Source organism: Cupressus sempervirens, chromosome 3 (genome assembly GCF_028749045.1).
Source record: "Cupressus sempervirens isolate cs-2001-9-10 chromosome 3, ASM2874904v1, whole genome shotgun sequence".
Lineage (NCBI taxonomy): Eukaryota > Viridiplantae > Streptophyta > Pinopsida > Cupressales > Cupressaceae > Cupressus > Cupressus sempervirens.
The window spans coordinates 292,233,773-292,251,320 of record NC_143120.1 but is presented as its reverse complement, the minus strand read 5'-3'; the positions used below and the strand labels follow the sequence as shown (position 1 = coordinate 292,251,320).

The 17,548-nt window shown below is 37.0% G+C and overlaps 1 protein-coding gene across 5 annotated transcripts in view; it reads left to right on the top strand.

Annotated features, from left to right (window-relative positions):
• LOC149566113 (uncharacterized) overlaps positions 1 to 17,548 on the top strand; it is a 227,600-nt gene that overhangs the window by 40,691 nt on the left and 169,361 nt on the right. For 3 of the 5 annotated variants that reach the window (XM_089819540.1, XM_089819542.1, XM_089819543.1), the window contains 2 exons: positions 9,769 to 9,823; positions 10,258 to 10,378. In XM_089819540.1, coding sequence (XP_089675666.1) covers positions 9,769 to 9,823; positions 10,258 to 10,378 — 176 coding nt within the window. The remainder of the gene's footprint in view (positions 1 to 9,768; positions 9,824 to 10,257; positions 10,379 to 17,548) is intronic. The other 2 variants (XR_016362121.1, XM_089819541.1) reach the window with 1 other exon arrangement.

Here is a 17,548-nt window from a genome sequence, read left to right as displayed (position 1 = left end):
ATGAAGTACCTCACAAAGTTGGTAGAGGCACGGGCCTTACCAGACAAATCTGCATTTGAGTATGACGAAATTCATTTATGAACAAATCATTACAATGTATGACATCCCAATCTAGTTGACAAGCGACTGCAGAGGGCACTTTGTCAACCATGTCATCAGACTACTTATGACAGAATTTAAAATATACCATTCCCTTTCAAGCCCGTACTACCCAAGAGGGAATGGGCAGGCAGAATCAACAAACAAAATCTTGGTTTCAGTGATTTATAAATCTTGCAGTGTTAAAGGTGAAGATTGGGAAGAGAAGTTGCCATCAACATTATGGGTGTACTGTACCTCCTACAAGGTCACCATGAGACACACCCCATTCTAGTTAATGTATGGTCAGGAGGCCATGGTAGCAGTGGAGTTCATGGTACTAAGCTTATGAATAGAAATTGAGAACAAGTTGGGAGACATGGATAGTCTCAGGGAGAGGCTATACAACCTAAATAAGCTCAATAGACAAAGATTACAAGCATAATGGGCTACATAGATTTCACAACTTAGGCACAAGGCTTGGCATGACAAGAATCTGAAACTAAACAAATTCATGCCAGGCCAACTAGTATTGAAATAATGGGCGTAATGAGATCAAACCTGGTAAATTCAAGGTGAATGGGTTAGGCCATATAAGATCTGTGAAGTTGGCGATAACAGAGCGATTAAGCTATGGATGTTGGATAGGAAGTGGCCGATCCAATAAATGCTTCAAAGTAAAAAAATTTATCAGAGGAATGACGCTCAGGGAGATAATGACACATGGACGAACTATTCAGGTAGAATGTAAATATTTAATAATAATAATTATATATATATATATAGATATATATATCGGTGATGTGGGAATTATTGGCATTATGATGTTGATATTGGTCGGCAAACAATATAAAATTATGATTTTGAGACGATATATCAAACACTGTATGGAAGAGACAATACGCCTTGGAGAGAAGAACAAATATCGTACACTGTACAACAGTATAAGGAAATAAGCTTCGAGGAGGAAACAAGACCTCGTGTGGCCCCTAAGCAAATTGGATACTGTATGGTCTCAAAGACACCCAAACATTTACACTGTACAGTCATTTGTAAAGCATTCTTAAGGGCACACCGTGCAACTATTTGGGAAAGATCACACTGTGTGGGCATTTGAGGAGGTTGTATGGATTGTATGGTATTGTAGTGGGAGAATATAAGGAGAAAGTTTAAAACCCCATGTGATATCCACGAGGCACAAACCGTACGGTACTGGAAAAGCATTGAAGGAGAGCAAAAATCATAGTATGATGACCAATGCACAAGGCCATTGTACACTGCGCTATATGGTCTCTACATGAATGTGTATCATATGGAATTTTGAGGCAAAAACCGTATGGTAAAAACAGTAACATTGTGTGCGTTTGGCAGAAATAGACACCATATTGCTTGGAGAAGAAAATAGACACCGATACCATATGGTATTTATAAGGAGTATGTGCGGTCAATGTAGAGACTTGTACGAATGATCAAAAGAAATAGATACTGTGAGCTCCTTGCTTGTCCTCGATCTCTTCAGGACACAGGCATCATACAGACTTGCATGGGATAGAGTCATACGAAAGGAAGGAGCATTGCATTCAAGGATGTGATTAAGTTTGTTACTCACGCAGACCTTCATCATTTGGTTAATTCTTGTTTGGCAGACAAACAGATGCGCTCGAGAAGATTTGCAGGGCCTGGATATTGTGTGGTGCTTTGGAGGTATTCAAAGTACGATAGTTTTGAACCCTAACAGTTTGCTTAACCGTTCCTTAGAAATAAGAAGAATGATCATGCAGTTGGATGGGAAGAGAGTGTGGAAAAAGTTGGAAGAGGATTCTACTGCTAGTAAGAGGATGAATAAGAATGTGTAGACATTGCCCTTAGGCGTCCGTGTTACAGGTTGCACGAGCTCGAGCAAAAAGAAGGGTAAATTGCAAGCATAGACAGCTGCAACAGTGCATCTCATGCCGCAAAACATATCCTTTGAAGGTCTGAATGGTTTGAGTGCAAGAAATGGTGGCAAGATACCCGAGAGGATCACTTGGTAAAAACCAGTATAAGGAAGGCACAGGTGGGATGGGCAATCCAAATACTGGCCTTCTACATTTGAGAGTACGAGGGTTTTTTACGAATGATGATAGACACTTATGAAAAGTTTTCTAGGACAAGTTCAGTTTCCTATTTAGGGCGGGACTTGGTAATTTCTTTCAGGGCAGCAATCTTTACGAAGGTATTTGGCATACTCGGACATGCACAGGGAGACAAAAAGATTGATGGAAAGCCCAAGAAATTAAGTTGGGAGACAAGTGCTTGCTTGATAGATCTGGTGTGTGACACACTATCTCAAACAGAGAAAGAAGCGTTGGTGGAAACTTCTAAAGGTAGAGGATTGAAAAAATCTGACATTTAGGAGGGAGAGTGGTGCTACTTGATGCACTTGGTTAAGAGTAGGCTCATGGGATCGAGCTGCATGTCATATATTTCTTTTTCGCAAGTAGGAATGATGAATGAAATCATGGATGGGAAGGTGTACGATTGGGTAGCAGTACTTGCGGAATGCATGTACAAATTCATGACGTTGCAGCATAGGACGTTTCATATGCCCCATTATGCCATTGGATAGTTCCTCGATGCTACGGCATGAATGATCCCCATTGACGGGTTGGAGGTCAAGCCTTGTCGACTCACTCTAGGTGAGTCCCCCATTATGCAGTGGAAGCATTTAGACACACCGGGCGTGCAAAAGGCTATAGTTGGACAAAAGCAATTTAGACAAGAGTTAGACGCAGGCTTAGAACACGAGAACATAGGTAGCGACATGCAGGAGGTGTCATCCAAAGATACTAGTGAGACAGATGAAGAGGAAGAGGATAACACGTAGATGGAGGATGATGAAGAGGTTGAAATAATCATCGCGACACTGCTACTATTTCCACGGCCTGCTCACTCTACGACATCTCATTTGGCTCTTGTAGGTGTGCACATTCCTGGCTTCAGACAGTTTAGGCAGCCCATAGCTATGACTCCTGTTACAATAGCAGCCCTGCCAGTACCTGTAGGGATACTTGAGCCTACAGTCGTTTCGAAGGCAGTAGTTACATCACAAACAAAGTCTCATACATCGCCACCTATAGCCTTATCGGAAGAGGTGATAGAGACACACAAGGGGGTGTTGGAAGTACCTATGCAAGAGGCACTTGAGAGTTCGAGGGCACCACAGGTTCGATTGGATTTAGTTGGTTCAGATCCTATGGTCATTGTAGATGTTGCGTTATTGGCCAGGCTAGCCAGTGAGGATACTAGTAGGGCATGTACAACACAGGACTTGAGTGCATATTTGAGTCGAAGGTTTAACATTAGGCCTGTAGCGCGGGTATCCAGTATTCTCTCACCTATGAGGGAAATGCCCTAGAAGGTGGACCCTATAGTTCTGCAAGAGGAGAGTCACCCCATTAGTACAGATGAGCTACCACCTCCACCTCCGACAGATAGCATTGCCAAGATGATGCTAGAAGTAGTTGAGACAGCAATGGGCGCACAGGAGCAACCCCCTTTGGGATCATCGACAGACATGGGGGAGGATGTAGAGGCATACTTGGCTGATATGGTGACTTGAGTTCGCGAAGTGGTGATTTCTGCGCAGGCACACACACTGGAGACAGTTGTTCAGGAGCTGCAACATGTTCTATCCTTTATGCAAGTCGGTTGCCCGACTGCATTTACAATATGCTTTGAGGCATGGGGGTGGCTTAACATAGAGACTCCAGAGATGCGATAGGAGTGGATTGCTACAAAGCCTGTAGTAGAGAGCCGAGTAGAGAACATACTTGAGAGATAGTGTAGGTGTATTGAGATGCCTACTATGCTCTACGGAGGAGTCAGTCAAATCAAGTAGCAGCAAAGAAGGCTCGGGAGGAGACAACTACTCGATTTGTGGTAGTTGAAGCAAGTTTGGCTATACAACAATCAATTTGGGAGTCAGAACGGGCAACACTCATTGCCTAGTTGGAGGCAGTTAAACAGAAAAAGGAATCTGAAAGGACAACATTCTTATCTCAGCTTGAAGAAGTAAAGCAAGAAAAGAGTTAGCTATAGAAGGAGTCAGAAGCAAAAGAGCTGGAGCTCGGGAATATAGCAGGGATGATGAAGACAAATTTAGAGATTCAGATGTAGGTTGAGGTGGATCTAAAGATACAAACCCAACAAGTGCATGAATTACGAGCACAATTGCACCCTCCAGCCTAATCATGTTGTGATGTACTCAGTGGTCTCCATTTTGTCATTCGGAGACGACTCTTCTTTTTGGGGGGAATGATGTTATCGGCGAAAGTATAACAAAGTCGATGAGATTAGTTAGTACTCAAAAGGTTGCGCAATGGTTGAGTTGCCCCTTTCGAATATATGTATATCATCCTATTGAACTAGGGATCATCATTATTTTTGTAATCGTTACTATATGTGCTGCTTATATGAATAAAATACTATCTTATGCGATGTTCCATTCTAGTCTGTGAATGCAATAATCTTTGTTTACCCTGTGCGGTAAACCTAAATAATTTTGGGAACTCGTGTGTAATCATGATTTAACATAGAAACACTGGAAAAGTATTTCAAGCAAGAATAATAGCCGAGGATTAAAGAAAAGTTTTATAGCCAACCCTAAATGGCAGTGCATAATTGCCTTGGTTGAAAGCAAATTGATAAGGGGAAGCAAAACATCCAACGTTGCTATATGGATGCTTCAACAAATGAATGGACTAAATAATGGTAAGATATACATCTGTGCACAATTGTTATTTGATAGGATTAAGGAGTTCTTGCAACTAAAGCACAAAACACTATATTCCTCAGCATGTTGTAACTTTGTTTTTGTATTCGTTGCACACAGAGGTGGCACTCGAATATCAAGGCACCTTTGTTCCTGCTAGCAGAGTGGAGTCGTTTAAACCTGCTATGAACTATTACTTGCACCTAGACACGTTTTTCGGAGAGAGCTTTGAGCCCTTAAGGAAGAAAGTGAGACAGGAAATTACAACCAACACAATAAGCAGTGCTAGCACTGAAGAGGGGGAGGAAGAAGAGGATAGCTCAAAGGAATATGAGTGAGAAGAGATAGTGGGACATGCCACCTCCTCAAGTTTAGAGGAATTAGGGTTCATGATGTGTCGTGACCCAAAAAATGACATATAAATCAATCTAATTATGTATATATAACATTTTAATAATAATGGAGACCTTATCCATGCTAATCAATATAGAATTAATATTATTGTCATAATAAGAATTGTTAAGTAATGATAGATAGATAGACAAATAGATATACAGATAGATAGATAGACAGACAAATAGACAGACAGATAGATAGACAGATAGATGAATGGACGGATGGACGAACAAACAAATAAACGGATGGATGGAGGGACAAATGGATGGAGGGAGGGAGGGACATACAGACAGGCGGACGAATGGACAGATAGATGGATGAATGGATGGATGGATGGATGGATGGACGGAGGGATAGATGGATGGAGGGACAGACGAATGGACAGATGGATAGGATCGATGGATATGATAGATAGATGGATAGATTGATAGATATATGGATAGATGGATAGATATCTTTCACTCTGTCCCAGTTGTCGACAATAGTACTTTTGCTCCCATTGTAACAAATATCTCTTGCAAAGATACCCAATCTTTGGTTGACCAAACAAGTAGCCCATGTGATTATAATCACTACATTCTAGGGGATTGAGACAATATAACCAATAGGCCTAGTGATTACTGCCACACCGCTGCTAGTAATGTCTCCCACTATAGCTTCCACACCACTGTCATCAACACCTACCCAACTGACAGGAGGAGAATAGGAAGAGGGGGAGATGGAAATAGAAGTTGATAACCTCAAAGCAAAGTTTCAGGTGGAGTTGTTGAACATGCCACCTTCTTCACCTACCCTTGTGATGGGACAACTCGAGGAAGAGGCTAACATAGGCTAGTAGGTATCAGAAGTAGAAGAGAGAAGCTAACATAAGGGAGAACAAGAAGGAATTGCAGAAGACCCATTGCCAAATTTGGCAACTTTGCCCAGTAGTTCCTCACAAACTTAGAGGCCACGACTTTTGTGACATGAGACATGATGGAGAAGGCCAAGGTATTGGACGTGGGGCCTTTGACTCTTACAACAAAAGCATTGTGGAATTTGATGAATTTGATGAGGCAGAATGTAGAGAGTGCCTAGTAAGGCAAGGATGGCTTGACATAGAGCACAAAGAAAAGCAGGAGGAGTGGGGTATTCCCCTGGTCCTCATCAAATATAAGGGGCCAATGCGACGATGGACATCCTCATTGGGATGGAAGAGACTTTTGGAAACATGTTCTTTAGTTGCAGAAAGCCAAATGGAAGACTCAAGAAGAATCATAGAAAAGTTTCAGGTGGAGGTGCTGAACATGCCACCTTCTTCACCCACCCTTGTGATGGGACAACTCGAGGAAGAGGCTAACATAGGCCAGTAGGTATCAGAAGTAGAAGAGAGAAGCTAACATAAGGGAGAACAAGAAGGAATTGCAGAAGACCCATTGCCAGATTTGGCGACTTTGCCGAGTAGTTCCTCACAAACTTAGAGGCCACGACTTTTGTGACACGAGACATGATGGAGAAGGCCAAGGTATTGGATGTGGGGCCTTTGACTCTTGCAACAAAAGCATTGTGGAATTTGATGAATTTGATGAGTCGGAATGTAGAGAGTGCCTAGTAAGGCAAGGATGGCTTGAGAAAGAGCACAAAGAAAATCAGGAGTAGTGTGGTATTCCACTAGTCCTCATTAAATATAAGGGGCCAATGTGACGATGGACATCCTCATTGGGATGGAAGAGACTTTTGGAAACATGTTCTTTAGTTGCAGAAAGCCAAATGGAAGACTCAAGAAGAATTAGGCTAGCAAGGTAGCATTCACAAAAGGATTCATGAACTGGAACTCGAATTAAGCGATGAAAAGACTACATGCATAGAGAGGGAACAGAAGTTGGCAGCCGCAAAAAAGGATCTCATGGACGCTTTAGACTATTGAAGGCAACAAGAGAAAAATAGCTGATTGCAAAAAGAGATTTGAAACTTCTCTAACAATAGTTGATGCAGACCACCGCATCCATTACTCCTAGGACATCTTCTCACCTATCCCAGCAAGAAGATTTTTGCTCACTAGTTTTTTGTTTTGTTGGTTGTCTGCATGACAACAATTTGGGGGGGGGGATAATGTAGGCAAATTAATACTTGTTATTACAAGATTATAATAAGTTAGTTGTACCGAAGGGTTGTGATGATATTCTTAATCAAACAAGAATACTATCTGTAAAGGACTACGAAGATTGTGTGGGGATGATGCTGGATATAAGACTGTGGTACAATCAATGAAAAGAATATTCTGCCATTTGAATGTGTTTTGTAGATCAAAATGGTAGATATGAACTCTGCATCCATATGCTTCCTTGAACAATCGACAACTTTCAGAAAATAATTAGTAAAGGATGTGACAGTGATATTGATGAGTGGCTGATGTTTAACATCACTCCACCCATCCATCACAATAGAGCAATCTGTTCTCACTCAAGTATGCCTCATATCATCCAGCAACAAATTAACATTGGAGTACTCTTTGTCGAGGATAGTTTTCAGCTTATGATCACTGAGGGGTGTGAATGTGAGAGTCATAGTGGCTATATTTTTTCGCCATTTGTATGAAATAAAAACGAATGTGCCCATATGAAATGGTATAACATTCGTAAAAAAGAATTCAGCAACGGATGACTTTGTTGTTTGTTTCCCATGCTTTTACATCAAACATGGTTTCAATTGTTCCTCCCTTCTCACCTCCGTTCACCTTCCTCTTTGCTCTTGAGTCAATGGGATCACTACCAACAATGAATGACAGAAGTGTAGTTGATTGTACACTTGAAAAAGGAGGTATCAACATTCCCAAATCTCCCCATTTCAGGTTCATTGTGCAATCTATGGCACTCTAGTCTCTCTTGTTTAGTTAAGTTTGACATGCTATAACCCATGAGATGCAATACCCAAAAAATGAGACATTACCCATGTATAGCTACCCATAAAGTCATCCAAACGAACATGATAATACCACATCAATGTCCCACCTGATTTTTTTTACTTTTCACCCCTAGGTGTAACATATTGGGGAAGATGTTTCCTCTTGTCGAAAGGGCCTTTTGTATATTTGTCATGATATTAGGGCATTTAACTAAGTAAGGTTGCTGCCCACTACTAGCCTCAACCTTTGAGCTCTATTTGCACTACCCATTTCAAATTCATCCTCACTACTAACATCCTCATTGATGCTCATGTTGATTTTCTTTGAGATTGAACAATAAGTACTGAAAAAATGCAAAAACAATAAAATATAAGTAAAAAATAAAAATCAAGCTTTGAAAATAATTGAATAACAAAAAATGGAAGGATGTAACTCACCTCTTCAAAGCTTTAAGCAAGAAATTTGCCTTCTCTTCCTCTAGTCAGTTGTACTTTTGCTATTCCTCTTCTTTCAATGACTTCTTCAAACCTCCTCTGTTGCTATGAGAGAAATGCAACTAGTGAGCCAAAAACATAAAAAAATGCATTTAAGGGAAAATTGGGGAGTAGGGGCCCACATAGCAATAATTAAAACTGTGCATTGTAACTATATATTTTTTTGCTGTCCGCAGCTCTTTTCTGACATGGACAGCCATTCGTCCTAGGGATAGTCGAGGGTTGGCTAGGCCAACTCCGAGTCTTACAACGGTCCCCGATTTTTTTCTGGGTCACCAATAAGTTTCAGGGGCATCCCTTGTAATTTCTTTGAAAAAAGGGTATGTCTCTTGGGTGCCCCCCCATCTTAAAAATGTCCCCGATATGCGGATGTGGGTTTTAGGCCGGGGACGCATCCCCAGGTAATACTGCCAAAACAACCTGGGAGTGGTGGGAAGACCAAGGGGACAAGATGTCCACATGCTATCCACCCTAACTTCTGAAACATTTGGATTTTGCCTTGTATTTTGCTTGTTCTAGGGACATCTCCAGACTGCAGGCCTATTTGAAAAAAAAAACAAAAACCAAACCGAAATGGTTGTTGCTTGGTATTATAATACTGAAATTTGAATTTGAATTTTTCAGTTTCAGCCCCTTTAAAGTTATAAACATCAGAAACACATGTAGTGTTGTCATTAAATGTTGGATTGTGGATGTTTTTTAATTAAACATTCAGCTTCTTTCAGTTTGTATTTTAATTTTTAGTTTGTTCAATTTATTTTAAATCAAATATTATTTATCTACACATTAGCAGCCAGCCACAATCCGGGGGGCTTCTTGCTATCCTTCAAATTACATCCATGTGACCTGGAAACTAGGAAAGACATTTTAATTCAGTCCTTATGTAATATTTATGCATTATGTATTTCTTTCGTTCATTATGTTTCTACTTGAGTATGCATTCGTAGGAAATATGAAAATCTTGAAATGTTGACATCACAGCTTGGTTGTCCTCGTCCCCTTTCTACCTCTTTTTATCCTTTAGTGCCACTTGTGTTTTGCCTATTTCATAGTTGTAATGTTAGGCTGTGTATAATTTCTCCTCTTCTTGTACTTTGATGTTTATAAATTTAGTATAATCATGTTGTTTCATCTCATGTTTCCACGGGTTCTTTTCCTGACAGAGTTGGTGGATATTCTTTCATGCTGCAGCGCCAGGATTGGACAAATGACATAAAGGTCAGAGGAATTTCAGAGCTTTTTGAAAAGCATTGAGTGCTGTTCCATTCAGGTCTTGTTTTGTTTCTCTGCAAAAGGTGCTGTTCTCGCGAAATACTAAGTTTTGCGGACATTAAGCATGTGCCAAATCACAATCATAGTCCTACCAAAGCTGTGTTTTTAATGTGCAGTATTGCTATGATTTTCATGTGGATTTTGTTGGTCTGAGTTTCAATTGCTTTACTGTATATGATACTCTTGTATGATGAGTGTTTGTTCCAGATCTTGGATAAGGAAGACAGAAGGATTCTGATTTTTACCTGCTTATCTGAGACATTTCTAACTTATGTTTGGCTATATGGCAGATTGTTTACACTTTATTTCTCAGGTTTTTCATCTTCTTGAAATTAAATTTGTAATTTTTCTAAATGTGTTTTATTTGGAATCATTTGTAGGAGGCTTTTCTAAGGTTGCCAGTTCCTTACTTCTTTGAAGATTTCGAAATTGGGGCACACTTATGGCAAGATGTTATGGGGAATGAGAATGAACCACAACCTTATGTGCAGATCAGACGCAGTATCCTTTGATTATCTCAGTAATAGTTATGAAATTGCAGTCACCTGTATGGTCTATTTTATAATTTATTAGAACTTTATATTTTGAATCTTAAAAAGATTTTCTTCTTGGGTAAAAGATTATTACTCTCAAATTAATGTGATAGACTGGAATCTCTTTCACGTGCAAAGTCTTCATATTGCATATGAAGTATATTTGATTCCAAGCCTCTATCACAATTGTATTTTTCTAAATGATACTGATTAAAATCAAAATTATGGAAAATTCAGAGTATAGAATCAGTATAATAGATTGGATAAACTTTGTACTCTTTGAAGAAATCAAGTGGATGGTGACAACAAGCTGCATTTGTGACCGAGACACAAAAGGTGTTTTTGTATGATTTAGCGAATGGAAGAGACATTTCACTTCTTTGCACTTTTGTTATTTGTTGTTTTTCACGTATCATCTCCTCTTAGTTGTCAAGGCTACTAAATATGCAATTTTCTGAGTAGCTGTTTAGTACACAACCCTCATTTCCGTAAATTATATTAAAGTCAAGGATCTTCTGCAAATGTTTACATTGCTATAGAAGATTCTATTTGGGCAGATTGCTAGAAGAGCAGACTTATAGATTTCGCTGTGTCTTCTAATCTGCAATCTAACCCTCCCTTATACTTAACTTAAGGGGCATGTTCATTGAATGGACATGTCCCTCTCTAGGTTGGCCTATTTAACAACATAATTGTTTCCTCAAGATTGGTGTCCATTCCAAGAGTTACTAATGGTTAGTTACTAACTAACCACATTAGTAAATAAGAAGGCTTATAAAAGCCAAAAGGAAGATGCCAATCTATCTAGAGGGAACAATATGTTCTAGTGACCAGTACTTAAGGGAACTCATGCATCTAGATCAGACTGATCTGAAAATCAGAACACTTATCTTGTCAAAGTTCCAAGGAATTAACAAATTATATGGTGGAATTGGCCGTCCAGATTAAAGCCTTCAAAGTAAATCTGAGACAGCATCTCATGGAAGTTTTATGCCAAAACTTTTCTTTGCTTCCATGCAGATCTGACAGTAAAATTTTCTTACACGTAAGGTTCTTTCTCTGTTGAAGTTTTGATAAGTTTCGGTTGCCAGGTAATATTTATGTTCTCTGGTGAGTGTTTTCTGAACAAAAATGCATGGTAAATTTTACTAGCTAAATTTCAATATTTTCTAGAAGACTTGTCAGAAGGGTTTAGGCAAGTTTGAGGAATTAACCAAAGTTCATGGCAAATAGATATGCTTGGTAATCTGTATTTCATAACTTCTTTCAAAACTCAGATCACTGTTCCTAAGAAAATATTAAATAGACTCTGAATAGATTTAAAAATATGGTACTCAAGTCTAGGTGTCTTTTTATAAGGCTATGTATAATGGGTCTCTATACAATGCTAATGTGATGTTCTCATCTTTAACCAAATTCATATTTAGCAATAATACACATATGTGGTCAAGGGGTGGCAGACATCGAGGACCTCCAGATAATTAGCTGATCAATAGAAAATTGTTAATGGCAAATATGAGTTCGAATAGATAGTTTCTGTGTTCTTTCCATAATGAGTCAAATAAACCTCAAGTTTCTCAAGGAAAATCCTTATTTCCTATGAATAAGTTGATTTTCCTATTTGGCTTTAAGAAGCACAACTGAACGCGATATGAGGGCGAGTCAAGATCCAAGCTGATGAGATGAGGGAAACAAGGAAGAAGTATGGTGTTTAATGTAGCTCATCATGCATCTATCACACTTAAGTAATATAAATATCGATACCATCATGGCAACAATCATGAGATGATGAATGATGAAGATACCAAGTGACATGCAAAGTTATAGCATCTTATTAGGGAAATTCTTCTTTGATATCTGTACCCTCCCTAGAGTAAAAAGTATCATCAAATTGTAATATGTCAACGTTGACCAAACAACAAGCATTGAGAAGTTCGATACTCTATGATTAAGGAAGTATGGCAAAGAAATATCAATATCATATGAAGGGAGAAGATCATTGTCATAACCCCATATTGATATGTAACAATAAATATCTTTAAAATTAAAACAATTGAATGGTTATTATCTTGATAAATTACCTTTATATTATTCAAATGATAATAAATAAAAATAATTATAGAATACAATTATTGAATCCTAAATTCATTTATAACATGAAATAATAACACTAGTTTAAATAATAATATTATATCACTAATGGAATTATGCACACAAACATATTAGTACACAAAGTACATCGTGACCCTTAGAAGGGTCGCTCAATGGGAAGCATGCTATTAATAACGAGATGAGATAAAACATACGAAAGGGTGGACAATTGTTTTTGGAAAGTCTAACAACATTGATCAACAGGGAAATGTGAGATTGGGCGACTCAGAGTACAGTTGGAGTGCACGAAAGACTAGACGCAAGACTCATGTAACATTTGCCCACCGAGAAGACTGAATAGCCAATGTACGTCATATTGCACAGAGAGCATAGAAGGATATAACATTAAGCCACCCACACCAAAGGAGGTACGACTATAGTTAAAAGGGTAAACCCCAACAAATACATTGAGCTCCACACTCAAACATTGTGTATATCATCGAATCCTACACCAATAAGGTAATTGTAGGTAGTATACATATTTCTTTCATTAAGTGAGATAAATGAAAATATATTTATAGAGATTTATTTATATTGTAGTATTACATAAATAACAAATGTGATAAATATTTATCATAATGGAAATGTATAATAATATAAAGATTAGATAGAAATGTATAAACATTTATGATCCAAGTATGTTTGGTAGAGGGCATTCATTTCGAATGTCATAATATGATCCAAACTATGTTTGGTGGAGGGCATTCATTTCAAATGTCATAATATGATCCAAACTGTGTTTGGTGGAGGGCATTCGTTTTTGAATGTCATAATCCGATCCAAGGTATGCTTGGTGGAGAATATTTGTTATGAATGTAAAAATTAGATGTTTTTTTGTATGATATATGTTTACATGCCATTAAGGGTGAAATATTTAATTATATTTATGGTGATCTTACAAATTCTCTTACAACTATTACTATCCCAATTTAATCCTAATGGTTGGGACCTTACAATCATTATCATGAAAGAAGGATTAGATCAGCAAATAATGACCAATCAATTATATATTGTTAATGTTGTTGATCAGATTTATTCAATTGAACTCACTGAATTATATATAGGGTTCTTAAGCCTTTTGATAGATTTTATGTGTTAATATATAAGACCTTATATATCTATAAGACTTTGATTGTTTGCAATCAATGCATATATTGAAAGTGATTAACCTTTTATATTATGATTCTAGAATGTTTTGTCTAACTTAAAAGACTACAAGTTAATGGCCCACCACACTTCACGGATTGTATTCAACGTGTCAGATTTGACTGTGAAGTGTTGGACCAACGAGGAGTGTTGTCGACTAGTACAAAAGGAATGAAGACTTTTTTGAATTGATGTGTTTGTTATATTTTGAAAAGGTTGCCTCTCATTTTAAATATCGGATTGGGGAGTCACATCCCTAATGGGAGTGTCTCCACCGTGGAGTCATGTCCCATCTAGCACATGACCCCTGATCACAACAAACAATTTACTTGCCTTAAGACAATTGATGCAATTAGTTGGTCAAAGGACTTTGGCCGGTAGGTATGTATAATATGATATTATTATTTTATAATGAACCTTTAGAAATATCAGATTTAGTAATTATATGTATATTTATATATAATAATATATAATTAAAAATGTTACATTTTAATTTTTTATATAATAATTAAAACATTATATGTTGAAAGATCATAGTGATATATCACACAAATATATCTATATTTTATCTGACCGAACTAAAACATTAACATATATGAAGACCGATAGGGAAGATATAGGTGGTTGTAATCACTATATATTGGTTGGATCATTCATGTCTAGAAAGAAGAGGAATATATTACCATTGCATATGAAGGATGGAGTAATGGTTGTTCAATGACTACAATCAACAACCCACCAATAAATCATCCAATAGATGTGGATTGAGTAATCCGTCAAAATAGTTGATGGATAACAATTAAATCAAACAGGCTTGGTTTCTATAATCCTCAAAGCCATATTGATTGTATTCATAGTTTGAAACACAAATCAATCACATATATTTGATGGAGAGAAACATGATAAGCACTTGATTGCTTTGGGTTGTTCATCATTGCATACTACAGATCGATCATACATAAAGATACAAGTAATCAATAAGACACTATGGGATCAATCAAATCAAGGTATAGGATTGGTGCATAATTGACGAGGATAATTAAAATATAGTGATCGATAACTAACAATTACTCTAAAGAAAACTAAAGATCATTATGAAGCAGTGTGCATTACAAACCGGTGACCAAATGGAACAAGTGCAATTAAAGACACCAATTATACATGTTGGCATAATAAACGAATCAATGTCATGAAGAAATATGCTTTGCACCAATTTGTTTAGGCTAGAAGAGGTGTGATCTGGAAGAGATGTGTCTCTTCAACTATCAAAAGGTGCCATACCTTTGACTTAGCGAGATGCATAAGGAGATCGAGCCTATTCAATCCAACATCATTAAACCATTTCTCTTTTCTATATCCTATTTTGGATTGCTTTAATTGAGCATTTGGCCTAGTGTCAAACCAGTTGCATATATATCAAGGTTAATACCAAAGAGAGCACCATTGTTGAGCATTTCAAGAAAAATCAAGAACAACACTACACCGTTGTAAGCAGAACCATACCTACTTGCATATTCATCATGACATATCAGAAACAACAACATATTGCTAGAAGAGATATCATTATACATATTTGCATATTTGCAAAGACATTTTAGAAGCAAGAGATCATCCATTGCTATAAGCGATGCATTGTTATTTGTACCATACAACATATTGTCATAACAGAGACAACTACCTGTACACATGGCATACTTTCCATTGTCATAGAAGGCTAATATTATTTAGCAGAAATACATATTGATATTAAAGGTTATCCTTGCACATTTATCATCAATCATATCAGAGATAACATATTTAATCTGATTGCACTAGGTGCAGATGTAATGATCAAAATAATCTTGCATATGAACTGTCCCCTGGCTTGGCTATAATGAATAGTAGGAGGATGATTGCCTACAATCCCAAATTATATGATTTTGTTTATTTATCTCTCAAATCATATGTTATGAATGTGATAGTGACCAGGGAATGGATATTATCAACATCCTAGGAATAAGGTCACTGTTATACCAATTTGATTTCTGCAACAACGATTTGTATATCTACTTTTCTGATATGGAATATGAATTGAAGATAAATTTGTATCTGATAGAGTATAATATACTGAGGTCTATGTAATGGCTCAGCCTCTAATTGGATTAATGAATAGTGAAACCTCTATTTGAGGAAACCTTTTATATTTAAATACTTGATGAGCATGAACTAAGATAAATTAAGTTATTATTTCTATTGTCGCAGTCTGCAGGGATATTCTTTATTTAATTATTAGAGTGTCTCTTCTAATTGCTCTGTGATGTTTATCATTTGGAGACGACTCTTCTCTTTTACTTGCTATCTGAAACTTCACTATTTGGTATATGACTCTTCTCCCTTCCTTATATGATCGACTAACGTGAGGGCTCCTATCGTTGATATCCACCCACGGCAGTAGTATAAATGTGATGATCCGTTTAATACCACGTACGTAGTCTGTGGATTCTATTGAGGGTACAGGACCCTGACCACACAATTTCTTATTCCCTCCTTATCTCCCTGTCAAAGAGAAGACAAAGTCTGGTTATGGATGGCCCAATGTCTCTGACTCCAATGATGTTTGAGCCTTAGTTCTTTTTTCTTCGTTTTACCCTTTTGTCAATAATCCATTCTATACTTATATTGCTTATTCACTGGAGGGTGTGATTCTTCAAAATGAAAGGTCATATCTTCTTTAAAAACAAATAACACTATATCTTAATTATAATTGAACCTTTTAATTTAATTTATATTTGATATTAGTCAATTCTCTTTCCTTAATCATTTGTATAAAACTGAAAACACAAAGATCATTATAAAATGATACTTTCCGTATAGTTGCCATCTTTAATCGCTGACTACATATCTTCAAGGTGACGGCGCGGGTATCTTTGGACGTGGCCTGCGCTTACTATAACTTCTTCTTGCACAGTTCTCATTCAAGAAATTTATCTGCTGTATCATTGTTGCCTGTTTACTTGTCCCTTGCAGATGACGTTGCATAATTTGTCATTGTTTGTAATACACGTTGTTTGCCTCAAACTTCTTTAAGTGCATCATTGTCATCGCATATGTATTTTCCATAGAAACTTTAATACTTCAAAATGATCACTGCCTTTGTTTATATATTTATTTCATGATCATGGCCTAGTATGCTTGAAGTATTTGGAATCTTGCATCGTGGTTTAGAATATATATAAACGTGATAGAAGAACTAAGGTTTCTACTTGTATGGCCAAGCATTAATCCGATACAATATGGAAGATAAGTTATCTCTATCTCATAATTAGTTGTCTTAGAATAATATTTTAATAAATTATTATCTTTATTATTATATGTGTATATTATATATATTATATTATATTAATAGTAGATTGTTTTGTATTGATTTAACAACATATGAGATTATATAATTGTGCAGCAATATTATTATATAAATATTGTATTGTGTCATTGTTTTAATTAATTTGACCTCTGGTATTGGGGATATCACAATATCTAATTGTTGGACTAGAGATAACAATGATATTGATATTAATTATATAACATATGAGAAACCGTCTAAGAAGTATCATAGACTATTTCTTACCTCAGTCATTATCATTTGGGTACTAGTTGAGTATTTGAGGAAACAAGTATCTTGCAATTGATCTTTGCTAGTTAATTGCTCCTATTTTATAAGTTCTAGCAAAAGGAGATTACAACAGAGTTGTAACTGTTTGTCATTATTCAAGTTATTGTCGTGAAATTTCTTAATCCTTACAAATTCCGTCACTCATCCTTTCATGCACTGCATTTTTGATAGTTATTTTTATATTGGGTCAAG